This window comes from Onthophagus taurus, chromosome 8 (genome assembly GCF_036711975.1).
Source record: "Onthophagus taurus isolate NC chromosome 8, IU_Otau_3.0, whole genome shotgun sequence".
In the NCBI taxonomy this organism is placed as follows: Eukaryota; Metazoa; Arthropoda; class Insecta; order Coleoptera; family Scarabaeidae; genus Onthophagus; species Onthophagus taurus.
The window spans coordinates 4071291-4099008 of record NC_091973.1 but is presented as its reverse complement, the minus strand read 5'-3'; the positions used below and the strand labels follow the sequence as shown (position 1 = coordinate 4099008).

The 27718-nt window shown below is 37.3% G+C and overlaps 1 protein-coding gene across 4 annotated transcripts in view; it reads right to left on the bottom strand.

Moving 5' to 3' along the window:
• The window catches only part of LOC111425384 (protein eva-1 homolog C), a 112272-nt gene that overhangs the window by 4389 nt on the left and 80165 nt on the right, over positions 1 to 27718 (bottom strand). For 3 of the 4 annotated variants that reach the window (XM_023059369.2, XM_023059367.2, XM_023059370.2), the window contains exon 2: positions 798 to 997. In XM_023059369.2, coding sequence (XP_022915137.1) covers positions 798 to 997 — 200 coding nt within the window. The remainder of the gene's footprint in view (positions 1 to 797; positions 998 to 27718) is intronic. The other variant, XM_023059368.2, reaches the window with a different exon arrangement.

Here is a 27718-nt window from a genome sequence, read left to right as displayed (position 1 = left end):
GAAACGTTAATAAAGAAATGAGAAAGTCGAAGCCAAGGAAGACATACGACCGTTGCTATCGCTTTGTTAGGTACTTTTTCTCGGTCGCCAGTGGTCGTAATTTCGCGAAGCCCCTCGGTTTTTGAATAAGGGCCCCGGCGACTATGTAACCATAATTGCGTTCCTCGGTCGGTCCAGCGAAAAATTCGCTTTAGGAGCCATGATTTGTTTTGTCCCGCGGATCCTATACCTCTCTTAGGTTATAATACCATACTAAATCTTCGTTGAACGCCCTATTTTCCGCCGGGGATATATACCGCTCACGTTCACGCTACACCCACCCTTTGATAAACTATACTACTCCCAGTTATAACTATTTATTAAATTGATTTACTAACTTCGCTACTTTTCACAATCTCCGGGAAAATTCTTATAAATTGATAATGATTTGTATTTCGCTTAGAGATAATTAAATCTAAATAATTCAAGTCATATTAATAATGACAACTCGCGTCCCACGCAAACACGCACAAATAGGAAATGACTGATTTTCAATTACAGATTTAATTGCACCGGAAGTGTAAAACCGACCCAGTAAACTAAAATACTACAATGCTAATGAAACGTCAGAATTTAATTAATTCAATACAGCTTCCGTAAATTGACTAGCCAACCGTGGACCCACAATTTTGATTTATCTTTTAAAACCCTCATTCAACGAGGGCAGTAATTCAAGTAACTTGAGTATTATTTTGTATACGATAGCCGCGGCCGCAAATAAAAAATGTTGGAGGTTTGTATCAAAATTTCATGCTGACCTGTAGTGCTTTCGGCCACAAGCAGGACCCAGCTGTGCCGTCATCAACCTCCCGACGGCCGCACAATCCATTAGAAGGCGCCGACTTTCCGTACTGCGCTACCTGGATCAGGATGTTGGTCCCTGCGGGACACTTGAGCACCACGATATCATTGTCGCAACCGGCTTTTTGATATGTCTTCAATGTCCCTGATAAAAGAGCTTTGGTTGTAGATGAATTCGAAATACACAGCCACCACCAACGTTAGTTACCAATGATGACATGAAAAGAAAAAGATACCTTTGTTAGTTACGCACTTCAATTATATTTTATGTATCAAAAAAATTGTTTACCTATTTAAAATATAATAGAAGTTTATATGAATAAAGGGAAGGAATTGAATGAAATATGAAGCAGTATGTATAATTAAGCAGTAATTGTATTGATTATTCTCCGAAACACAAAAGAAATTGTTGTGCTTCTCAACATTATGAAATTTGTTTGATGTAATAAAAAAGTGTAAACCACTGGAAACGATTTCATTCGACTGTCGATAAAATTAATTAAAACGAAGTGTGAAAAACAGCGTTTCTTTTCAGATTTAAACGGCTTCAGCATAAAGCACTTCTTATTCAAGATCAGTTTAATTAATCTGAAGAATTTCAATTACAATTTAACCCACCCTAACGCTTTAGGTGTATTTATGCCGAAAGTTTGCAAAGCAATCGTCTCGAGGCGTGCAGCTGATCCGGAATGGTACTTCGATAGTTTTTGCGGATTTCTCGCTTTCAAAATTACGATAAAAAAAAATTCTCTTCTCATTTTTCGTTTCTTAATGGACAGCTCGTCGTTGGGAATCCTCCTAAATCTTTTATGGCAGAGAAGTCCGGTCAACTTGATATTAATTATTTCGAGGATGGTTTATTTAGGGGACTCGAGTGTCAGCCATGAAAGAGTTCTCTCCAAAAACCAACCGGAGATGATATAGAACTCATCAAGAATTTATTCGGCGTCTCTTACATAGACCTGCAAACATCTGCGACATAAAAGCTTTTTCTTCAAGTTTTACGTGCATTTGCAACCTCAAAGCGTATCTTGCCACGTTTAATCGCCTTTATTATAAAACGGACGGTGTCATTATGTTTATTTTCGTTTAATTCGCTCTGCATCACTACAGTTACCGCCACCCTTTTACTGCCTCTAGGGGGTACTAATGTAATAATATAACGACACAACCGCGTCGTCTAATTCCCTGAGTAATTTACGAAAGAGTATTAAGATAATTAATAAAAAAATCTACTCAAGGGTTTGCCTTTTCAACTGTTATCATGAAGAAAAATATATATTATAACCCAACAAAGCCGTTCATTTAAATTTTAATAAATAATAATTGTTAAATTATTAAAGTTTGCTTTGTACATAGTTAGTTCGAGCTGTTGAATTAATTGTGGTTGTATCGAATCTCACTTCAGTTAAGTTAATTTTAGGTTGTTAGTTGTGTCGCAGATTGTTTAGTATTTAACTTGCGCGCTAAGTTTTAATCGTTTGCAATAAACGTTAAATTAAATAGAATTTAAAGTTTTTTTATAAAATAAAGTGATTTATCGCCGTGGGAACTTAAAATTTGTTATAACCGGGCACTTTGCCGCTAAAAAATAGCGGGTATCAATACCATGCAAAACGAGTTTAGTCACTTCCCGCCAAATATGTGAAATCCGCCACTTCAGTTAAGTTAATTTTAGGTTATGTTAGTTGTGTCGCAGATTGTTTAGTATTTAACTTGCGCGCTAAGTTTTAATCGTTTGCAATAAATGTTAAATTAAATAGAATTTAAAGTTTTTTTATAAAATAAAGTGATTTATCGCCGTGGCAACTTAAAATTTGTTATAACCGAGCACTTTACTGCCAAGAAGTAGCGGGTATCAATACCATGCAAAACGAGTTTAGTCACTTCCCGCTAAAGATGTGAAATCCGCCACTTCAGTTAAGTTAATTTTAGGTTATGTTAGTTGTGTCGCAGATTGTTTAGTATTTAACTTGCGCGCTAAGTTTTAATCGTTTGCAATAAACGTTAAATTAAATAGAATTTAAAGTTTTTTATAAAATAAAGTGATTTATCGCCGTGGGAACTTAAAATTTGTTATAACCGGGCACTTTACCGCCAAGAAGTAGCGGGTATCAATACCATGCAAAACGAGTTTAGTCACTTCCCGCTAAAGATGTGAAATCCGCCACTTCAGTTAAGTTAATTTTAGGTTATGTTAGTTGTGTCGCAGATTGTTTAGTATTTAACTTGCGCGCTAAGTTTTAATCGTTTGCAATAAACGTTAAATTAAATAGAATTTAAAGTTTTTTTATAAAATAAAGTGATTTATCGCCGTGGGAACTTAAAATTTGTTATAACCGGGCACTTTACCGCCAAGAAGTAGCGGGTATCAATACCATGCAAAACGAGTTTAGTCACTTCCCGCTAAAGATGTGAAATCCGCCACTTCAGTTAAGTTAATTTTAGGTTATGTTAGTTGTGTCGCAGATTATTTAGTATTTAACTTGCGCGATAAGTTTTAATCGTTTGTAATAAACGTTAAATTAAATAGAATTTAAATTTTTTTATAAAATAAAGTGATTTATCGCCGTGGGACTTAAAATTTGTTATAACCGGGCACTTTACCGCCAAGAAGTAGCGGGTATCAATACCATGCAAAACGAGTTTAGTCACTTCCCGCCAAATATGTGAAATCCGCCACTTCAGTTAAGTTAATTTTAGGTTATGTTAGTTGTGTCGCAGATTGTTTAGTATTTAACTTGCGCGCTAAGTTTTAATCGTTTGCAATAAACGTTAAATTAAACAGAATTTAAAGTTTTTTTATAAAATAAAGTGATTTATCGCCGTGGCAACTTAAAATTTGTTATAACCGAGCACTTTACTGCCAAGAAGTAGCGGGTATCAATACCATGCAAAACGAGTTTAGTCACTTCCCGCTAAAGATGTGAAATCCGCCACTTCAGTTAAGTTAATTTTAGGTTATGTTAGTTGTGTCGCAGATTGTTTAGTATTTAACTTGCGCGCTAAGTTTTAATCGTTTGCAATAAACGTTAAATTAAATAGAATTTAAAGTTTTTTTATAAAATAAAGTGATTTATCGCCGTGGCAACTTAAAATTTGTTATAACCGAGCACTTTACCGCCAAGAAGTAGCGGGTATCAATACCATGCAAAACGAGTTTAGTCACTTCCCGCCAAATATGTGAAATCCGCCACTTCAGTTAAGTTAATTTTTGGTTATGTTAGTTGTGTCACAGATTGTTTAGTATTTAACTTGCGCGCTAAGTTTTAATCGTTTGCAATAAACGTTAAATTAAATAGAATTTAAAATTTTTTTATAAAATAAAGTGATTTATCGCCGTGGCAACTTAAAATTTGTTATAACCGAGCACTTTACCGCCAAGAAGTAGCGGGTATCAATACCATGCAAAACGAGTTTAGTCACTTCCCGCTAAATATGTGAAATCCGCCACTTCAATTAAGTTAATTTTAGGTTATGTTAGTTGTATCGCAGATTGTTTAGTATTTAACTTGCGCGCTAAGTTTTAATCGTTTGCAATAAACGTTAAATTAAATAGAATTTAAAGTTTTTTTATAAAATAAAGTGATTTATCGCCGTGGGAACTTAAAATTTGTTATAACCGGGCACTTTACCGCCAAGAAGTAGCGGGTATCAATACCATGCAAAACGAGTTTAGTCACTTCCCGCCAAATATGTGAAATCCGCTACTTCAGTTAAGTTAATTTTAGGTTATGTTAGTTGTGTCGCAGATTGTTTAGTATTTAACTTGCGCGCTAAGTTTTAATCGTTTGCAATAAACGTTAAATTAAATAAAATTTAAAGTTTTTTTATAAAATAAAGTGATTTATCGCCGTGGCAACTTAAAATTTGTTATAACCGAGCACTTTACCGCCAAGAAGTAGCGGGTATCAATACCATGCAAAACGAGTTTAGTCGCTTCCCGCGCAAGATGTGTTAATTTGTAACGGTTTTGTAGAAAATTATTATTTCAAATGTACAAAGTAGTGTTTGCGTGATGAAAAAACACGAAACGAATAATGGTGTTGTCGTTGTTGTTGTGTAGTTAAAGTGTCACACCCCATTTAATGCTATTAATTCATATAACGTGACGGTGGATTAAAAGATGCATTATGGTTCCCCTATTTTGTCGGTGGGGCTTTTAATTCGTAGTCGACCACTCCCAGTTATTTAAAATGCCCGTCGAACGTTCCATTAACGTTTAGACGTCAGGCAACCGCCCCACGATTCGACTGTCCGTCACGAATTTTTATGATAAATTCCAGCCAAACCATTACTATTGATTCGACGTCACGGAGTCGAACTCGCCGGCGAAGAACTTGACTCGCTGGAAGTTGGAGTACGATATTTTGTCGATCGAGTTCCTATTTGAAACACAAATTTTCAGGACGTCCGAATAATGGCGAAACGTGAACAAGTTCCGACGACGGAGTAACCCGGTCCGGTCTTCTATAAATGGGAGGATTAACCACTCCTCCGATTTCCTGGCGTTGTGCGAGAGTTCATTTGTAACTTTAACATGCAGCGACTCCGCAACTGGAGCATACACGGTGACAGATAGCCCGGATTTGAGAGACCATGAGGCGGCGGCTTGCCGCACAGCAAAATGAACTTCCAAAACGAAATTTTCGGACTTCTCCTCGCGGGTCATCCCGCGTCGTTAAGCGTTTTAAATTAAACCTGGAATAAGCGCAAATCCCTATCCTCCCTCATTTCGGATGGACCACAAATTTGACGCCAGCGGTTGGAAAATCACTTTCGCGTGTTTGTTTGCGTAAACGGAGGCGAACCCACAATGTCAACAAAAGATCTAATTCTATTTTGAACAATATCCAAGGGTGTTGTTACCTTTTACCTAAATACCCCGATCATCCGTTAGTTAGACGCTTTTAAGCATTAGAGATGTAAATTAAAATTTAATTTTAATCATGGTAAGATTCCTTCATGTAGGGGTTCGGTAAACGGTGAATGATCGGATGAGGTTAGGGATAGTGACGTCTGAAATAGTAAATTCTCCTTTGCAATGTCCATTAGTGGTCCTTGGGTTGGGTGAGAATTGCATACCTAATCAACAGGACTATGTCGAACAATTAGTGGCCTTATACATAGTAATGAGTGTCGTAAAATCGGTAAAATTGCTTTGACAATTTAGCTGCTGCCGAGTCAATTACACGCCGCTAAATAAATTTGCAGTTTTCAACCATCAGCGCCGTCGGACAATTACACCCTCATAATTACGCAAACCGCGTTCCATTATTGATAAATTAATTTTATTTGCAAATGACGTGTTTGCAAGTTGTAATCCTCTCTGCGGACAATTTAAAAAGTCAGTTTATATCGTTCCTAGGAACGAGTATCATCATTTATACCCTAACTGACTGATACCGTACGATAACGTCGTTACCGCCTCATCAGCAAGTTATCTACGCGACCAATGAGGTTTGAATTTCATCACGGCTCTATCCTGGAAACGCATGACAAGTCGCGGTGAGCACGCAAGTCGCAACATGACAGCGCCGCATAGCTGTACGTATTTCAGTAGCACAAGGGAGGAAACTAAATTATACTTTAACATCATAATATCTATATTACTCTATATTAACCCAAACAAATAATATTAAAAAAATAATGTGTGGTTATATAAAATCAATATACACTTCGGAACAGCACATCAACATAAATGAGCATTTTCGAATAATGAAATTAATGAATAAAGTATTAAATATTAAAATAATTATAAATTACCTCTTCAATTAATCCAGATACAAAACATACTTCATTTGATTATATTGCTTTAATAATATTTAATATTTTTTACCGGTTTCGGGATTGATAATCATCAGGAATTTCATTTACAATATGTATTTATGCATTGTTTATAATTTAAAATCATATACGTTTTAATTAGTAACTAAACAGTTTTCGCATAGAACGGTTACTTCATTAAGAGGAACTCTAAGAATGTCGTAAGCTCCAACACAAAGGGCAGTCAAAATGTCACTGCAACTATGTAAATTCTCTAAACGCATAGGTCAAACGTTTTAGACGTGGTGTCTTGTTTCAAAGACAACTTTATCGTCATGACGCTGGCAAACTTACCGATTTGAAAATCTATAAAATCTACATGCTTGACGTGACGTCGCCGAACTACGAAGAAGATCAATATGACAAAAGTGTTTTCAGTGAAATTGCACGTCCCGCACAAATATATTTTTATTGCCTTTTGAAATCAATATTATATAAATTTTGTCAAAAGATATATATGAGTAGTAGCTAGGATATATTAAGACAGGATAATTGAACACTTTGGTCACATTTTAGAACGCCGATTTCATAATGTACCTGAAACGGAGACGGCGATTTACTCCCTCTATAAATCCGGTTCAATATGTATTTTAAGGAAATTCTAAGTGCTCCTCGATATCTACCAGGCGACAATTTTCCAGTCTACAATCGTATGTTGAGCGGAAAGTAAACATTATTTCCGCTATAAACTTGGATTTATGAACCAGTACAACGATGTACGAGATGGTATTCGATTTTTCATACTTTTACATTTTTATATCAAGACTATACGAGGATTTTAGTATGCTAGTTTTATTTTGTTTTGGCGCAACAATATTTTATTATTTATTGAAGTATAGGTAAACATGGATAGTTTAAAAGTAAACATTTAGAAAAGATGTAATAGAAGTTGAGAAAGAAAGACAAAGTAAGCAGTTCTAGGGCATGGAAATTATTCAAAAAGTTTGCAGGAGCCATTATTTGTGCTGGCGGGCGGTGGCTATACTATAAAAGACGAGTCCCGCAAACAGGAATTTCGAATTTTCATGTTGCCGATAGCTATTGGAAACAACGTCGGCGAATATTGGTGGTATTTCGGTCTAATTTCAAACTTATCGGTTCGTTCATTTCCGTCCTTAGTGACTTATTAAAGGGGGTACCACGATAAAATGCGGACGCCACGAAGAACTTTAATGGGTTAAAAAACGTTAACGAGTTGACTCTGGACCGGCGGCTCTTCCGACATTAGGCGTTAATTAATCATGACGCACGAGAATCTAGCCGAGAATTACGCTCGAAGGTCGATAAGAAAATGTTTCATCGTCGATTAATTATTTTCGTGGTATTACACATCCGGTTTTTAAGAGATAACTATCATCTCGAGTTGATGTTGAAATCGCGACTTGGTCAAGAGCTACTACCGCTTTTATTGTGGATAAAGTGGAGCAATTCCTTCGAACTAATTGAGATAAAAGGAACCGTTTGAAGGACCAGTTCAAGAATCCTTCGGGCAGTTTTATTTACTGCTCTATCCGTTCGTTTATTTCTAAGTTTCGTTCCAAAAATCTTTGGAACACAGTGCGTAAAATTTCTTTTTACCCCCGCTCTCACTCTAACGAAGATAAATTCGCTCTAAAATGAAAGCAATTTCACGTAAGATATGTATGGTCATACATACGTGACTCTTTTTCCATATGTATTGCATAATTTATCTACGTATATTGTTAGGGCTGTCGCGTATTTTTTATACCGCTGATACGTTATCGGAAAAATGTCAAGCCGCACATTCGTCTTTTCCGCATTTCGGATTTATCGCCATACCATTAGACTCAATTTTTCGTCTACTCGAATTATTACCGGAAAATGAAAAACCAAATTACCCTACTTGCCGACCAATAGAACGACTAATAACACATTTCCGACATCCACCCCCTCGACTTCCGCTTACTCTTCCTTACCCTTCACCCACCCTCTTCGCTCCCTTGGCGCTTTATTGGAATTTTCTGTTCTACGTCGACGTCAAAACATATCGGATACAGACCCGGGCAATTTGCTAATGAAAAGATTGATTAGCGTGTAACGAGGGACACATCAAAGATGTTATTATTCCGTATTTGCGCGCAAAACTAATTGCCCCATTCAATTTTGTAATTTATAACGGCTGCAAATTAAAGTATACATGTTGGTATTATAATATGTTTTAAATATACTTCATGAAAGAAATAGCAGTTTTTTAATCAATCATATATAGATATATATTTGGCGTACAGACATCAATGAAAATGAAATGGCAGATGAGCAAGCACAAACAGTACAAAATGTTTGTCGTTAGCATTTTGCCAATGTTATTCCAGAAATTTTCATGCAGTGTAGAGTGTGGGCAGATAAATTATTTAGCCAAATAATAGATAGGATCATTTGAGATAGAGAAAGTAACACCAAGATTACGCTGATTGAAAGTTGAGTTGGAATCGTCGTTCTTCTGTTTCAAGTAATATAGACTTGCTATTACGAGGTCAAGTATGCAATAGGTTCTACAAAGTCCTGGTCTTCGTTGTACTCGGTGTCGGCCGACATCTTCGAAAACGGGTGTGGTCAATTTTATTCATAATCTGCATCCTGAATCATACCGCCAATAAAAATGAAATGCCAGATGAGCAAGCACAAACAGATAGTGCAAAAAGTTAGAGAATAATGTAAAAGTTGTGTTTGTACTTTTTTTTTATTAAAAGATAAATGATGTAATATTGAAGAAGAGAAATGGTCTGCATTTCAATGAAAATAGTTGACGAATTTCTAAACTCATCCTAATCACCAACTCAATTTCGATAATAAATTCGGTCGGGAAGACAGCGCAGGGCGTCGGCGTCGCACAGTACGAATTTATTATCCTGAAACCTAATTAATTAATCGCGTTGGAACCGCCGCAAGACGAAACAATCAATTATGGGCAATTATAACGTTGTTTGGAAAGTCCTAGCTAAGGTATCTCTTTCAATTAGAAGCGTCGAAGTCGGCACGTCCCGTCGACAAGAACAAATCGGTTGGAATTCGAAAACGGAGTAAATCGATTCAGGAACTTTTTAATTTTGGGGGAAAAAAGTTGGGGGGTCTTAAAAAGGTGTTAAGTATTTTATTTTAATGGTAGGAATTTCTTTTGAATTAAGTATTCCTTTCGTATAGTTCATTGACAAAACGAAAACTTTCGGCATCTGCATATCAACGCTGTTCGATACGTACTTCGTACGTATAATCAAAGTTTTCAAGTTGAGAAACAACTCCGGAAATACTGACGTCAAAGATGGCTCCGGAATGCAAACGCGGCGCCGCGAAACTTCTATGCTCCTCGACGTCTTTAATTAAAACCGTCGAAGGCGCTTTCCGTGCGTAAAACCCTATACAAAAACTTCATTAATACCATAACCAATTTCAGCTATTTTTTTCTAGAATATTGTAGGCAACTGGATTATTCGTTTATCGAATAAGAAAAGTTTCCGAGGTTAACTTTTAAATTTTAAAGTGAAACGGAATTGCTTTTAATATATTTTTAAAGTTTACTGGAAGAATGACAGCAGAACGTTGCGCTTTGTAAAATTAAACTAGATATAAACGAAAGGCGAACGACGGATTAAAGGTGGGCCATTTCTAAACGGACCCGAAATTAATTTATCCTCAAGACCCCGTTTCGTCACGTAATGTGTACTCAACCTCCACGGTCGGTAGTCGTCGGCCTGTCAAAGGGAGTATCGATCGTTAACCCCTCGTCAAAAGACAAATCTTCGTATTAGCATAAAGGAGGAATAATGGGTTTAATTAGAAAGATCTCGACGGGCGCCAGATGGTACGAAATATTAATACAAACCCGTTGCCTTATATGAAGTCTCCACACTTCCTAGGATATGAGCGTTCGAAAAACACGTCGCCTACCGGATTTTAAACGAGGCCGATGAAAAGAATGCTTCGGGCTGTACAAACGGTAATGCCACGAATAATGTCACGTATCTTTTGCAACCCTGATATCTCGGAAGAATGCCGATCGTTTCCCTAATCTTTGACCCCGATTCGAATCATAAAAGGCCGACGTCGAAGTTATCTGTGTACCTCGACCGGGATACTTTGTAATTGCGGATCCTTTTCGTCTTACAAAAGATTTAAATTCTCTTCAAGAAACGACGAACAATCTCCATAACCCCATCGTTCTACAAAATGATTACTAATAAAACTTATTATGTTTTTTTTCTGGACATTATTACAGAACGTTTCTGGTCGAAATTTTGCTGGTGTTATCTTGCTATTTAGAATTTGGACAGATTTGGAGACGCCCCAAGTGTCAGCAATATCAAGACTACATGAAGCAATTTTGTTTATAATCTGCATATTAAGATGCGCAAGTACAAATAGCCAGTACAAAATGTTGGTAGTTAGAATTTTGTCAGTGCTACTCCAGATATTTTCTTGCTGTTTAGAATTTGGACAGATTCTTCGTCGTTTGAGATAGAAAGTAAACTTCGAAGACGTCGGCCGCCCCATGTGTCACTAATTTCAAGACTACATGAAAGCAATTTTGTTCATAATCTGCATATTAAGATGTGCAAGCACAAATAGCCAGTACAAAATGTTGGTAGTTAGAATATTACCAGTGTTATTGCAGATATTTTCTTGCTGTTTAGAATTTGGGCAGATTCTTCGTCGTTTGAGATAGAAAGTAACCTCGACCGACTTCGAAGACGTCGGCCGCCCCAAGTGTCACTAATATCAAGACTACACGAAAGCAGGTTTGTTCATAATCTGCATTTTAAGATGCGCAAGCCTGTACAAAATGTTAGTAATTCTAGGTCTAGTGATAATTCTTAGTTGTTATTCGTTTGGTAATATTTCGTTGGTAACGCTATTATATTCTGTACAATGTCTAATTTTTTTTGTGAAAGCCAGTAAAGGAAGTGCCAAAACGGAGCGGCAGGATTATTTATGGTTCCATTATTGTAATTTATGTGGCAAATAAAAACAAGTGCGAGCAATAACGTTTGACTCGCTCACGCAAGCAGCGTCAGCTGTGATTTTCAAACTTAACCGCAACCCGCCTGGACCGCTGAATAAATTTATGGGAAAATTCGGACGTTGTAGAGAAGCTAGGAACGTGTAAAGTGAGAACGTAACAAGAGGAAAATTAGAATTTTTCATTTGCCTCGTGGCTTTTCGTGTTTTTCTTTAATTTTCTGTTCGCCGATTCGTTCGTTGATTGAATGTACAGTAAACAAGGTATTTGCTTGATTAACTGTATTTGGAGCGCTGATTGGTTAGTTCATATCGGATTGTTAGCAAAGTTAATGTATTTATTTCTGCGAGTTGTGACACCAGGTATTTTATTAATTTTTGTGTTACCCCATTATTGGAAACACACGTGTTCAATATACGGAAATTGTTTAAATTTAATGTCAACGTGAAATAGCGTCGAAACCATTTTTTCGGTGAAAATGGCTATTTATTACTAAATTTAATGAATTTATACCCACATTTATTTACGGTTGACACTCAATTGTTTAGCACGGCCGATTTTGTATAAAATTCATTTTCGTTACGTAGTTGTAATAATTTATACGTAATAAAAAATGTTGCTATGAATAAGTTGCAGCTAAAATTAAGGGGTGCAATTAGAGTCTCAGATTCTAAATGCTTCATACTATCTTATTAGGTAGAAGAGGCGTACAATTTAAATTACCCCGGGCTTAGATTTATCCTCTTTCATAGACTAATTAGCTTACATTTGTCAAGACCGCGATTTAGTAAAACGACGACGTCGAGAAGGCGTACTTCTATATTTAGCGAATTCCGAACGCACGCGCGCCTTCTAAGCCCTATAAGCCTCCCGTAACACCGAAATCCGTGATTACGCGAGATTTTAACAGACAATTTAATTGCATTTCTTCCTCTGAGTCCGCGCGTGTATAAAAATAAACTTGCTTACAGGGGCGAAGACAAAATAAATAACCCGACGAGCGGCGTCGTGTTTTATGACAGTTCATTTAAGGGATATTTGGCGTGCAACCGGAGAGAGTATCTTTCAACACAGCACGTGAAACCGGCAACTTTACGAGATACAAAAGCGGGATTTTATCGGGACGGAAAGCGCTAAAAGCGACGACTTCGATTAGAGCGGCGAAATCTTGTTTTCACATCTCCAACGGTCTCATGCACTCCACAAACTTTTACATCTATAATTTTCCTACCAACTTCGTACCGGCCGGAATTATATGCTCTAGGATTACCAGTCTCCATCTTGGGCCTCCACTTTGAGCTTCACCAAAACCCCTTTCGTAATGACGGCGTTACCTACCCCGAGTAACCTGTAAACATTCTCGAAACTGTTTCACCAACTTTAGGGAGGAAATGCAAAAATGGTCTGGGCCTTGAAAGGAAATAACAAGGTACTCGCGAGTCCATTCTACTCCTCACAAAACGGAAGCAGTCGCGAGCGCGCGGTCGGTTTTCTTGTTACACACGAGGGCCGGAAAATCAATTTACCTCGACTTTACCACGCTCTCTCCAAATTTCTAAAGAACGTTATAGGATTTCCGTTTGAAAACGGCAATTGCCTGGGATAATTACTTTCCAAACCACCAAGACTGCAAACCCCAAGGCACACTTTTTTACCTCCTTTTCGTAAACTGACCTCTTCAGATTTTAGTTCTCCAAAATTGATAAAAAAACATCAACTTTATCATATTATTTCATATCCGATTCCAAATCAGCTTTCACGTAGTCTCGATATTGATGACATTTCAGGCGGCCGACGTCTTCGAAGTCGTTAGTACGAGCACCAGAAGTAATATTAGACCTAGAACTAGAAACATTCGGGTTTAGCCGTACGTCTCTTAAGACGGCTAAAGCCGAATGATTTTAGTTGTAAGTCTAATGTTAGTTTTGGTGCTAGGACTAAAACTGAAGGTAACACTAGACCTAGAACTAGAAACATTCGGCTTTAGCCGTCTTAAGAGACGTACGGCTAAACCCGAATGTTTCTAGTTCTAGGTCTAGTGTTAATTCTAGTTTGTGTTAGTTTTGATGCTAGAACTAAAACTAACACAGTTCTAGCATCAAAACTAACACTAGATCTAGAACTAGAAACATTCGGGATTAGACATACGTCTCTTAAGACGGCTAACCCCGAATGATTCTAGTTCTAGATCTAGTGTTAGTTTTAGTTCAATAAAAATTTACAACAATCTAACGCTGAATAATAATTAAAACTAGAACTAACACTAGACCTAGAACTAGAAACATTCGGGTTTAGCCGTACGTCTCTTAAGACGGCTAAAGCCGAATGTTTCTAGTTCTAGGTCTAGTGTTAGCTTCAGTTTTAGTTCTAGCACCAAAACTAACATTAGACCTACAACTAGAATCATTCGGCTTTAGCCGTCTTAAGAGACGTACGGCTAAACCCGAATGTTTCTAGTTCTAGGTCTAGTGTTAATTTTAGTTTGTGTTAGTTTTAATGCTAGAACTAAAACTAACACAGTTCTAGCATCAAAACTAACACTAGATCTAGAACTAGAAACATTCGGGATTAGCCATACGTCTCTTAAGACGGCTAACCCCGAATGATTCTAGTTCTAGATCTAGTGTTAGTTTTAGTTCAATAAAAATTTACAACAATCTAACGCTGAATAATAATTAAAACTAGAACTAACACTAGACCTAGAACTAGAAACATTCGGGTTTAGCCGTACGTCTCTTAAGACGGCTAAAGCCGAATGTTTCCAGTTCTAGGTCTAGTGTTAGCTTCAGTTTTAGTTCTAGCACCAAAACTAACATTAGACCTACAACTAGAATCATTCGGCTTTAGCCGTCTTAAGAGACGTACGGCTAAACCCGAATGTTTCTAGTTCTAGGTTTAGTGTTAGTTCTAGTTTGTGTTAGTTTTGATGCTAGAACTAAAACTAACACAGTTCTAGCATCAAAACTAACACTAGATCTAGAACTAGAAACATTCGGGATTAGCCATACGTCTCTTAAGACGGCTAACCCCGAATGATTCTAGTTCTAGATCTAGTGTTAGTTTTAGTTCAATAAAAATTTACAACAATCTAACGCTGAATAATAATTAAAACTAGAACTAACACTAGACCTAGAACTAGAAACATTCGGGTTTAGCCGTACGTCTCTTAAGACGGCTAAAGCCGAATGTTTCTAGTTCTAGGTCCAGTGTTAGCTTCAGTTTTAGTTCTAGCACCAAAACTAACATTAGACCTACAACTAGAATCATTCGGCTTTAGCTGTCTTAAGAGACGTACGGCTAAACCCGAATGTTTCTAGTTCTAGGTCTAGTGTTAATTCTAGTTTGTGTTAGTTTTGATGCTAGAACTAAAACTAACACAGTTCTAGCATCAAAACTAACACTAGATCTAGAACTAGAAACATTCGGAATTAGCCATACGTCTCTTAAGACGGCTAACCCCGAATGATTCTAGTTCTAGATCTAGTGTTAGTTTTAGTTCAATAAAAATTTACAACAATCTAACGCTGAATAATAATTAAAACTAGAACTAACACTAGACCTAGAACTAGAAACATTCGTGTTTAGCCGTACGTCTCTTAAGACGGCTAAACCCGAATGATTCTAGTTCTAGGTCTAATGTTAGTTTTGGTGCTAGAACTAAAACTAAAACTAACACTAGACGTAGAACTAGAAACATTCCGTTTCTTAAGACGGCTAAACCAGAATATTTCTAGTTCTAGGTGTTATAACGTTAAAAATAAAAAAAAATTGGATTGATTGGTTGTACTTGGTCCAAATTGTTCGCTTGATTTATTAATAAAAGAGGGTTGGTCAAGTAAACGCTTCAAGGAAGAATGTAAATCGATAATGTTATTAAATTACGGTTCGTGATTTTAGATGAGGAATTTTTGGAATTTAAATACCGAGGTAAGTTCGGAATATGTTTCTTTCGGAAAATTAAACACTGTGTCGGTAATCGAGCAAGAAATACCGCATTGTCTATTTTCGGGATTTTAATTACAGATAATGGAAAGGGGCACACCCTATCCAATTCTAATCGGTAAGATTAATTATTTCCTCAGTCGATCTCCGTACGTTTCTCCCAGACACCTCGTTTTTTGTCCTATTTCTTTCATTAATCAAGTGAAAAGTCTCGAGCAACTCGCCCGTAAACCTAATTAAACAGACTTCTTAGATTATTAAATTTACATTAACGAATTTTTCGAGAAATTTTTATATTCAGTTAGACGCTTATTTTGAATCGAACAATGTTAGCCATCACTTAACAAAATTGGCTCGACTTAATTCGGTTTAACTTGCGTGTTCACGAGTACGAACGGAAATGAAATCTGGCTGCTCCACCAGCCATTAATTATGAACGTTAATTAATAATGAACGTGCGCGTTGTTACAGTGAAATAGGGGTGGCTAGGGTTAGACAAATACGGCTTTAATAATTTAGAGTTTATTATTAATTTTAAAAGCTCTATAGCTTTATTACAATAGCTAAAATTAAAACGTTACTGCACACGGTAATTCTCGTACCTTGTTCATAAAAAAGACAAAAACCTTTATGTGAAATACTTTACCATTATGTAGCTAGTTACACAGAGTGGTTTAGTTAGTTTCCTATATCGTTATAGGATATCTACTTTGATTACAACAATGTATCATTGGATTACGACGCATCGTAACGTGAGGATCGGTAATATCGGAGGATTGAAGTTTAAATTTTCATACAAGATTTGATTACATCAAACATTAATTAATGAAACTTTATATAAACCATGCTAGGGTTCATTGTAATTTGTCTACTACAAACAATACCATGTTTTATGATGTTTTTATTTTGTGGCATGATGGTACGATGATAAATATATATATTTTTTTAATTTGACTGAAATATTTTTTTCCCTTAATACTATAAAAGATTTCATCAAAGGTTTAGGACTATTCAGCTATGGTGATGAATGCATATAAAGTGTTTTATTTTAGCTGTCACAGCAGATATCTTGATCATTGTTGGAGATTCGAAATAATAATGGAAAGTTTGCTGAATACCTGAAAGAAACTTTTACATCAGACAGTCCAACAACTATTCTAAATAGTGTCCCTAGCGTAATTCAAAGTGATCAGCAGAGTAATATACCATGTGTGGGAATGAAAGAACTGTATCATGAAATACAAAAACTAAATATAAAGAAATCAGTATAGTATGACTTAATTAATGGAGAAACATTGAAACATCTACCAAAATGGGCGATTACAAAACTATTACATATAATTAATGCTGCTTTTAAACAGAATTATTTCCCAAGCATATGGAAAGTTGCTGAAATAATAATGATACCAAATCCTGGTAAACCCCCCACAGATGTTATATCATATAGGCCAATCTCATTATTACCCTTACTATTAAAAAGTAAACTAAACTGCTTGAAAGATTACTATTAAAAAGACTAAAACCTGTCATAGAAGAAAAAGCCTTAATACCAACACATCAATTTGGGTTTCGGAATAAACATGCAACAATAAACCAAGTGCATAGAATAACGAATACTATTGAAATAGATTCTGCTCCGCCGTATTTCTGGATGTTGCACAAGCTTTCGACAAAGTCTGGTTAGATGGTTTAAATTACAAACTAGACCAAATACTACCATCAACGTATTTTAGAGTAAAATAGGAAAACGCTTATTCACCACTACATGAAATACGAGCCGGAGTTCCTCAAGGAAGTGTGCTTGGCCCAATACTGTACTTACTCTACACATTCGACCTTCCTCAGGTACCAGAAACTTTAACAGCTACATTCGCAGATGACACAGCGATCTTGGCTGTTGCAGAAAATGAAGTAGTTGCAGCAAATAAGTTACAATTGGCCTTAAATTCAATAGAAAACTGGACCAAACGATGGCTAATAAAACTAAATATAAATAAATCGACATACATAAACTTTACTTACAAGAAAGTAAACTATATCCCAGTACATATAAATGGCAATGCAGTATCTTGGTATGACGCTGGATGCCAAACTCAAAAGAAAAGCTCACGTCAAAAAAAAACGTGAGGAACTTGGTATCAAATTTAGACACCTATATTGGCTTATTAGCATGGCTTATAGTATTTATTTAAAACCAAAATGGACATACGGAATACAACTGTGGGGTTGTACCTGCAAGACAAATGCAAGTCTGATTCAAAGATTCCAGAACAAAGTACTAAGGTGCATAGTGAATGCACCCTGGTATATAAAAAACACCGACCTCCATCGCGACTTCAAAGTAGCATCGGTGTCATCAGAAAGATTGCACGACCATCCCAACATCGAGGCCATTCAGAAACAATAATACCCTAAACGTGTGTTCCGCGTATTGCAGTGTTTTGGTCTTAAGACGGCAAAAATATGACAATATTTATCTATATTATGGGTAAAGCAGACTGGACCACTGGGAAAAGCTGCAAAACATTATCCGGTTTAATTTGGTGTTAAAAATAAGTAACTAGTTAGTATGTATTTACTAGGTGTTATACAATTGTGCTATGCATAATATAGAAAAAAAAATTGTTGGAAAGATCTTCGAAATTAGCTAAGATTATTGTTCATGGTACTTAGATGCAAACATTATTTCGATTAAAACAATTTGCTATAACATATTTATATTTGTTAGTTTGGTTTAGTTGGGTCAATATTGCTTGAGAGTTTTTTTGGTGGAAACTGTAAACCGCATTGGAGAGAAATCATTAATAAATAATGGTGCAGTTGAAAACTGACTTGTTAATGCAGTAAACTGATGATTTTTTAATGAGCTCTACGGCGCAGTTAACCTAATTCTGAAACTTTGAAAAGTTCGACATTTGTCTTGGGAACTCGATCCTGTTGCCTAATTAAAAATGCGATGTTATTATCTTAACAAGGATCGTAGTGAAATACCAAAAAGGAGAGTGAGCTGTTGGGTGGGTTGTTAAACGTAACGCTGTCTTGCAGTTAGGGAATCGTAAAACGCTAGTAAACTCACTCGAGTCTTGAGCAACAAGCCATACGGATGAAATATCCTACAAAATTAACTTCAACTTGGAACAGTCTGATCATAACGGTGGAGGTTAGAGTGCGATAACGATTACGTTTACCTCCGTTTAATTTTTCTACGTCGACGGCATGGTTAAATATCGTTATGGGTGGAAGGATTAGCACGTTTAACCTCCAATTTCCGATAACGAGTTTAGTCGAGCCGCGAGTATTGTTTGCCCGGCTGCACATTTTCCGACTTCGGCGTAAAAGGATTATTAGATAAGCCAGCGGCTCTTTGGATGAGTCCTCAAATCGTCGTCCTTGGGTGCCCAAATCGAATTTCACACTTATCGGTGAGCTCTGCTTAGAGAACTTTCCGTATTATTCTCGAACTCCTCGAGGTGCCCGAAATAAGTTCATTAAACCAATGCTTTTTCCTTCAACGCATCGATCAAAATTTTACTTCTCTTCGACTCGTCTTCTGTCTTGGGGGACTAACTTTTCCCTAATCGACGTTTTGCTTAAATCAAAAGTTCAGAATCGAACAAAAATATTAATGGGATACAAATTTAATATCACAATATTGGTATTGCAATACCAATACTGTGATATTGGTTGCATACTTGCAATGATGACGTCGGGTACGAGAATTAATTAACACAGTGTGTATATATTGATATATATAGATATTTTCTATATTGATGCTGAAGTGAGTGTGTTCTTTAGCGTAATAATTGTTCAGTTTTTTTTGTGATATCTAACGGTCTAAGCGACCGGGTTTTATGTGGGGCGTTAAGTGTACCGTCCGAAATACGAGATAAGGCGTTGATTACGTCAAAAAGGCGTGTTTCCCTAATAAAAAGGGGCTAGATAAAAAGCTCCGAAACTCCATTAGGGGTTCCGTGAAGCTCCTCCCTTATATAAGCTGGGCTTGTGTGTAATTAATCCCGATCCCTAAGGCAAAGGCGGTAGTCGATGTCCAGCGTTTAATATTTGTTTTTGCGCTATCCTGATGGGTCACTGAGAGCTGCCTTGCTGTAAGTATACCGGATGTGTGGGTTGTTTCTAGTTTTGTTTATAGAGGGAACATTATATGTATGCGTATGGGGAAATCGAAAAGGAAAAGAATTTGGATTTGGATTTCTATCCAATTACGCTTTGCTGTAACTGAACTAGATTTAAAGTGGCTGATTGTTTTAAAATTGATTCGGATAGAATTCCTCCAACGTGAGCTCAGCAAAAGCACAACGGGGGCGATAATCCCGCAGATGGCAGTGTGTGCTTTTTAACCGACCCGAAACGGGCTGTATATATTGCCAGTTAATTTTTAAAATGCTTTAAACCGTTTACATTCTGACCGGGGATTTTAAATTGCTACCGTACGTAGAACAGTTTCCGCGGATTTGCTGAATATTTAAATACGCTCTGGCAAACGGCCCTCGAATTTAGTTATTTGCATTATCTGGTACGCTTTATCTCGAATCTCCAGGGAGCGATTAGGCTCGTATTTGCGCCCATGACCACGTTCCTTTCCCACTTTTTGACTGCCAGATAGCGGTAAAAACCCGCGCTTCAGAAACGATCCTAACGAAGTCGTTCAAAATCTGTTAGACTCCGTATTGGATCCAGTACATCTGTACCGTCCCTTTCTGATTTTTTTTCAACCAAACGGTTCTGCGAGCTGTATATAAATAGATGAATGGAGTGGTAATGACCCAGACAAAGCCGTAATGATTACAACCGCAACCTTACACCTTCAAAGAGTAATTACTTGGGCTTCTCGGCCCTTTTGCTTTCCAGTTCTTTGGGAACCGGCAATTATTTTGATCAATATACACAGGGGCCGATTGTCGCGAAACGTAATTAGTGAAACGTAACGAATTCTTCGGTTTGCCGTCGAATAAAGCCCAAGGCTCAACCACTCCATCTTACTAACCTCTATTTATAGTCGCGGCTCGGATTTATTTTCGCTGTCAGCGAACGCGTAAAATTCGAAACACGCCCCGGCAACATACCCTCAATGAAATACTCCGATCCTAATTGGCAATAATTTTAATGCACAACTTGAACGGTTCGCTAAATATACACCGTTTCTCAAGTCCATTCCGTAAAGGAGCCTCGCACCGAAATGACCCCATATCTGGAAACTACAGGTATTCCTTCTCGTAATTCACCAAATTAGGACGCCGAACCGACTTCCAAGAAACTTCGTGCGACAGTGGCGCGTACCAACTTTGCGATTTAATATGATTTCGTCGGTTAAGTTTCCCGCCGCTACTGTGTTTCAACTGAAATCACTTCTAAGTCTGAACAAAAAGTGCATCGTATCATTACTTTATTACTTTGTATCTCCTGAAGGTAGGTAGTTAGCCAAAAATGTTAAGATACAAAAGTTTTTTTAAATATATTTCAATAAAGATAAGTTAAGTATACAAGATTTATACGGCCAGCCTAAGTATTGTTCACGATGCTTGGGGCGGCCGACTATGTGTTCCATAAACTTGGAAAAACGGAATCATTTGGGATTCGGAGCATGAAACCAAGACTACCAAATCTCGTCTTCGAGGCCGCCCTAAGTATTGTTCGTGATACTTGGAGCGGCCAACGTCTTCGAAGTCGACCGAAATTATTTCTTCCATAAACATGGTAATGGTGTACCACTTGGTATTCGGAGCATGAAACCAAGACAACCAAATCTCGGCCGACTTCGAAGACGTCGGCCGCCCTAAGTATTGTTCATGATACTTGGAGCGGCCGACTTCCAAGGCGTCGGAAGATGATTTCTTCCATAAACTTGGTAATGGTATCACTTTTGATTCGGAGCATGAAACCAAGACAAGCAAATCTCGGCCGACTTCGAAGACATCGGCCGCCCTAAGTATTGTTCATGATATTTGGAACGGCCGACGTCTTCGAAGTCGGCCGAGATTATTTCTTCCATAAACATGAAAAAATTGACTCACTTGGGATTCGGAGCATAAAACCAAGACTACCAAATCTCGGCCGACTTCGAAGACGTCGGCCGAGACTAATTCTTCCATAAACTTGGTAATGGTATCACTTTTGATTCGGAGCATGAAACCAAGACAACCAAATCTCGGCCGACTTCGAAGACATCGGCCGCCCTAAGTATTGTTCATGATATTTGGAACGGCCGACGTCTTCGAAGCGGCCGAGATTATTTCTTCCATAAACATGAAAAAATTGACTCACTTGGGATTCGAAGCATAAAACCAAGACTACCAAATCTCGGCCGACTTCGAAGACGTCGGCCGCCCCAAGTATCATGAACAATACTTAGGGCGGCCGACGTCTTCGAAGTCGGCCGAGACTATTTCTTCCATAAACTTGGTAATGGTATCACTTTTGATTCGGAGCATGAAACCAAGACAAGCAAATCTCGGCCGACTTCGAAGACATCGGCCGCCCTAAGTATTGTTCATGATATTTGGAACGGCCGACGTCTTCGAAGTCGGCCGAGATTATTTCTTCCATAAACATGAAAAAATTGACTCACTTGGGATTCGGAGCATAAAACCAAGACTACCAAATCTCGGCCGACTTCGAAGACGTCGGCCGCCCCAAGTATCATGAACAATACTTAGGGCGGCCGACGTCTTCGAAGTCGGCCGAGACTATTTCTTCCATAAACTTGGTAATGGTATCACTTTTGATTCGAAGCATGAAACCAAGACAAGCAAATCTCGGCCGACTTCGAAGACATCGGCCGCCCTAAGTATTGTTCATGATATTTGGAACGGCCGACGTCTTCGAAGTCGGCCGAGATTATTTCTTCCATAAACATGAAAAAATTGACTCACTTGGGATCACTTGAGACTCAGAGCATGAATCCAAGACTACCAAATCTCAGCCGACTTGGAAGACGTCGGCCGCCCTAAGTATTGTTCATGATGCTTGGGGCGGCCGACGTCTTCGAAGTCGGCGGAGTTTCAAGGTTCGATATTTGGAAAACGGTTAAGTTTATGTGATGTTTTTTTTCGACATTAGTTTTTGACTGACCGTGTAACTTAATTTGTCTTTATTATAATAGATTTTAAAAAACACTACTATTTTTGTATTTTAATATATATATAAATTAATGTAATAAATTTTTTATATAAAATATCGAAAATATCATATAACATATATTCCCAAAATTTAAAATAAATTACACATGAATAACCGATTAATAATTTATTAATGAAATATAGTAACATATATTTGTTGAGTTCTCATTTATTTCATTGGATATTTTAACTGATCGAATAATTATACTGGGTTAATATACTTCCTCAACTTTTGCAGCAACATGAAATGTGGAATAAAATTAAATACACAGTGTTAAATTTTTAATATAACCAATCGGTTTACTCGTGTGATATGGACGTGGGGGTGGGTATTTTTCATTACTGTTGGGATTTGAAATGTATTGAATTCCCCGATTGGTAATAAAACCTTTCTACGGACGAGATTTTTAATAATTCCTCGCGTTGCATAAAATTAACGAAATGGAAATTATAATTATTTATCAGTTCCACAGGTACTCGCCCATTCGTGAGCTTTTAAATACTTTCTTAAAGCTTCCCCGTTGGAAAAGTGCGCTTTGAAAAAGAAACTTAAATACATTCATTTTATAAAACAAAATTGCTGGTGGATTTAAAATTTTTCTTTGAAGACTTATATTTGAAGTAAAAATTTCCAAGAGGGTTTACAAAGGGGTCATTCACGGCACGAGCTTTCATCGTTTTTGTCTGCTCGGTTTCTATTATCGTTTTAAAGTGTACGTCTATTGCCCAAGCACAAACACTTGAAATATTTACCCGCTCGCATATGGATCTTTTACGACTGTTGACAGGCCATGACGGCTATATCTCTCTGATCCACTTATATCCCTTTGCGCGAGACGCTGGGATTCCTTACAAGAAGATTATTTAACATTACAGCTTTATTAAAGATCCTTCTGCTTCGTGTTTCCATTCATATCTTACGTACTTATATCAAAACTTTCATTTTTTATTAGTACTAGTGACTTGATAGTTGTAGTGAAGGAATCGAATTTTGTCCAAAACTTCACGTAACTTCAAAGTCCTACGGCGGCAACGATTTCGTCCCCGTGTAATCAGGACCGACTTTAACGAAAAATTGGTACCCTCTTTTCCGCCAAAAGCAAAGTTTCCTTCACGGGTTTAACTTTTCGTAACGCCGGATTAGCGAAAGCACTCTTTTCGATTCACAATTACCTTTGAAATGCTTCATGATGTTAAAAAGTGTTTGTAACCTCTTTTTGATTTAAATAACCCAATTAAAAATGTATTGTATCATGTTTTAATTAAAAATGTGCGTACAACATTTGGTCACATCAATAGAATAGCATTGATTTGGCGTAATGCTATTAGCGAAACGCAAATTGAATAGAGGACGAGAAACGCCCACGCCCATTGAGAATTCAATTGCAGCTAATAAATCGGCTATTTATCGGTTTTTATCTGTCGTATTTGAATAAATATTATTTTAATTTCCGAAACGAAACAGGACTGACGTTTCCGGACGATTTAATTTAAAAGTTACCCGCCTGGGAGACATAAATTTCCCAACGGCTTTCTTTGCTTATCAGCCCTTTCTACACGCGTAGCCGTTCGAATAACTCTTCGCTCGTCTTAATCCGCTTTGATGGCGTAATAGGACCGGAACAAGACGTACAATAGTCAGCTTTGCCGTTCTACGCTTGCTTAATTAAGGAGAATTCCAAGAATATCAAAAGCTCTAACACAAAGGGTAGTCAAAATGTCGATGCAACTATGCATGGGCCAAGCATTAGATGCATTAAACATGATATTTTATGCCATACCATCAAAAATCTTTTGAAAAATACGTTGAAAGCGTAATTTGTATACATTGAATTAGAATTAACATCATTGACAGAATAGAATATAATTAGGGCAATTCCTTTGCCTGCATGGTATTGATCGTGGAATCCTTCAAAATGTCTTTATCCTAGTAGCGGTGGTAGGGTGCACCGCTGCTACTATTCAACGTTCAGATATTCCACTAATTCAAGACGCGCCACGCTTCCTGCACAAAGCAGATGTTGCCGGCTGCTCACGACAGCCACGAGTGAGCAGCCCTGGGTATACTTTGCATGTTTTATTCGGCCGTAATTAAACTACTTGCGACCGAACCCGGTCGAAATCGGACAAGTGGTAAAAGTTGCTATATTAAATCTGTCCCGGAGCTGGGATAGTCGGATTTATTAAACAGGATCCAGATTTCGAAGTCGCCAACATGAGACCTTACGCGTAGAAATCCTTTCAACTCTTTTGAGCTTGTTAGACAAGTTATCAGTGAATAAATAAATACAGTGTGTTAATTAATTATCGTACCCGACGACGTCATTGCAAGTATGCAACCAACAACACAGTATTAGTATTGCCATACGCAAATCGCGTATTATACCGAGAGATCAAAAAAGCCGGTCCGCTAAAAACTACTTTCCCAAGCGCTTGATACCAATACTTACTGCCCTCGTCACAGCCTCCTCCCATCTCTACTTGTTTTTAATTTTCAACGTTCTTATTGGTCGACGAGGTGATATCGATTTTTAGTTTCAATGGTTTCGATCAGCTGAGCTCAGAGCGCTCAGAGTCGTGTTCTGGGTTTTGGCGTTTGGTGTTTTCAATATTTCATTATGAATTTATTGCGGTTTTATTTAATATTATCTGTCTTTATTAAGACAAAAATTCGATTGTGATTTTTCTCTAAGGCAAATAATTATTTTATTTTAAATCGGTTTGGTATAAATTTCGTTGATTTATTTTTAGGTTAAATCATGCCGTTCACCTTAGAAGAAGACAAGTTTCAAAGTTTCTTCTCCAATCTTATCTTCGAAATGGAGTAAAAGATCAAAATGGGGTATGAAAATATTCAACAAGTCTTTGTGTAGAGGAATTTAGGGAGACATGCCTGGAAAATGTAGTGAATTACCTTATGTCATGACATTAGGAAAGTTGTCAAAGTGGTTTGTTACAAGAATTCATTGAATAATTACATGATGATGAATTGGAAGAAGGATTTTTTCAACATGACAATGCAACTGCATGAACAAACAAAAGATTCCTTCATGCATTTCATGATGATTGAGTAATCGGTAGAGGATGTTGGCCACCTCACTCACCCGATCTAACCCCACTAAATTTCTTTTCATTCGGTCATTTCAAAAATTCTGTCTACAAAAACCGTTTACAGACCATAGGAGAATTGGAAGATGCAATACAACACAATGTTCAACAAATAACTGCAGAGCAACTTGTACAGGTCTTCGATAATATGAAAAGACGAATCACTTTATGTTTAGAAAAGAATGGTCAACATTTTGAATTCGTTTTATAATAAATAAAACTTCTAAACCTTTATTTTTATAATAAAATAAAAGATCTTTTTTTGATTTATGAAATAAATTAATTACAAAAGAATAGTTTAAAGGGTTTTCTTTTTATTAATTAATCCTTTTTAATTATTTTCATCATAATTTAAATTTACATCATCCAATCTAACTCCAGAGAGAATTTATTTCAAATTTTGTTTAACGAGAGTAACACTTTTAATTTTGTGCGTGTCAGTTTTTAAGGTTATGTTTACTAAACTAAAAGTTTCCTCCCATTTCCCCACCACTATTAAAATAAGTGGAAGGAGGGTGTGACCGCTGTGACGAGGGCAGTAAGTATTGGCATCAAGCGCTTGGGAAAGTAGTTTTTAGCGGACCGGCTTTCTTGATCGCATTGTATTATATTATATTATAGTGTGATATTGGTTACATACTTGCAATGATGATAATTAATTAACGCAGTGTATATAATAATAATAATGGTATAATTAATAAATAAACGTAATAGAATTTACTGATTTGTTAAAGGTTCGATATACGTTAAAATATGATTCAAAGCTACGAATCTCGAGTCATCAATCACTCATAATGTGAGGTTAGGCTGAACAGCCTTAAAGCTGATCCATCGTTGATTAAGGTTCCCGTTCGGCATTCGCGCTTTTCGTATGGTCCGTCAGGTCGTAAATTAATAAAATAATGATTTAGCGACTGCGAAGAAGCCGAGAAAAACGGGAAATTGACGCTAAACCGAGCCTGGAGGGTAAATCCTGCCGTGTATTTGCGTTAGAAGTGGCCGGGAGTTCCCTGGGACCACCCGCGGTATCGATTGAAGAGCGGTAGTTCGTTTGGGGTTTTAGTGCCAAAAATAAACGGAAGTAACTGGAGCTCAGGCGGATGCCTCGTTGTTGCACCTGTTGAAGATGGATGAAGTCAGATATGCAGCGTTCGACGAATTACGACGGATTAAACCGTGATGAATTACACTTTGGTTAAATATTGTATCGATTTTTAATATTTATAGAAAACTAGAAACTAAAACAACTCGCCGGAGGTTCCGGTATAGTTTTTTATATATTTTTTATTTCCAATAGTTCGACAAGCGCTCGCACCGCTCCGAATAATGTACATCGGTACGTGCAAGCATGGTACTCTGCTATCTCGATAGAGGCAGTCCCCGGAGCCGGAAGTGGAGGAGGGTAACTGCCGGAATATTAACAAAAAGCCAGTAAAACGGCCGCAATAAATCCCGACTGGAGACGGGCTACATGTATCTGACCGTTTGCGCCGAGCGCGCATATATTAGGAACGAGACCGATTGCATTTAGCGAAATTTCGCCATCGGGCGTATCAGATTACTCAAAGAGTTACCGGTAGCAAATTCTACATTTTGAAACCCGCCTGCATCTAATGCGGGTCCTCTTCGAATTGCTACACTCAGCTCAATATTCCTCGAGAAGTTCGAATCTTTCAAATCCTTACACTCACTATCAAAATTTCATTTGAACCTGATTTTGATATGGAATTACTTTTCTCCTACTGTCACCTAACTCTTTCTTAAAGTGACTATTTCTTTTTCATCGACATCTTAGAAGTCAGCCGAGATTATTGTTCATGACACTTGGAACCTTGTAATAATCTCGGCCGACTTCGAAGACGTCGGCCGCTCCAAGTATCATGAACAATAC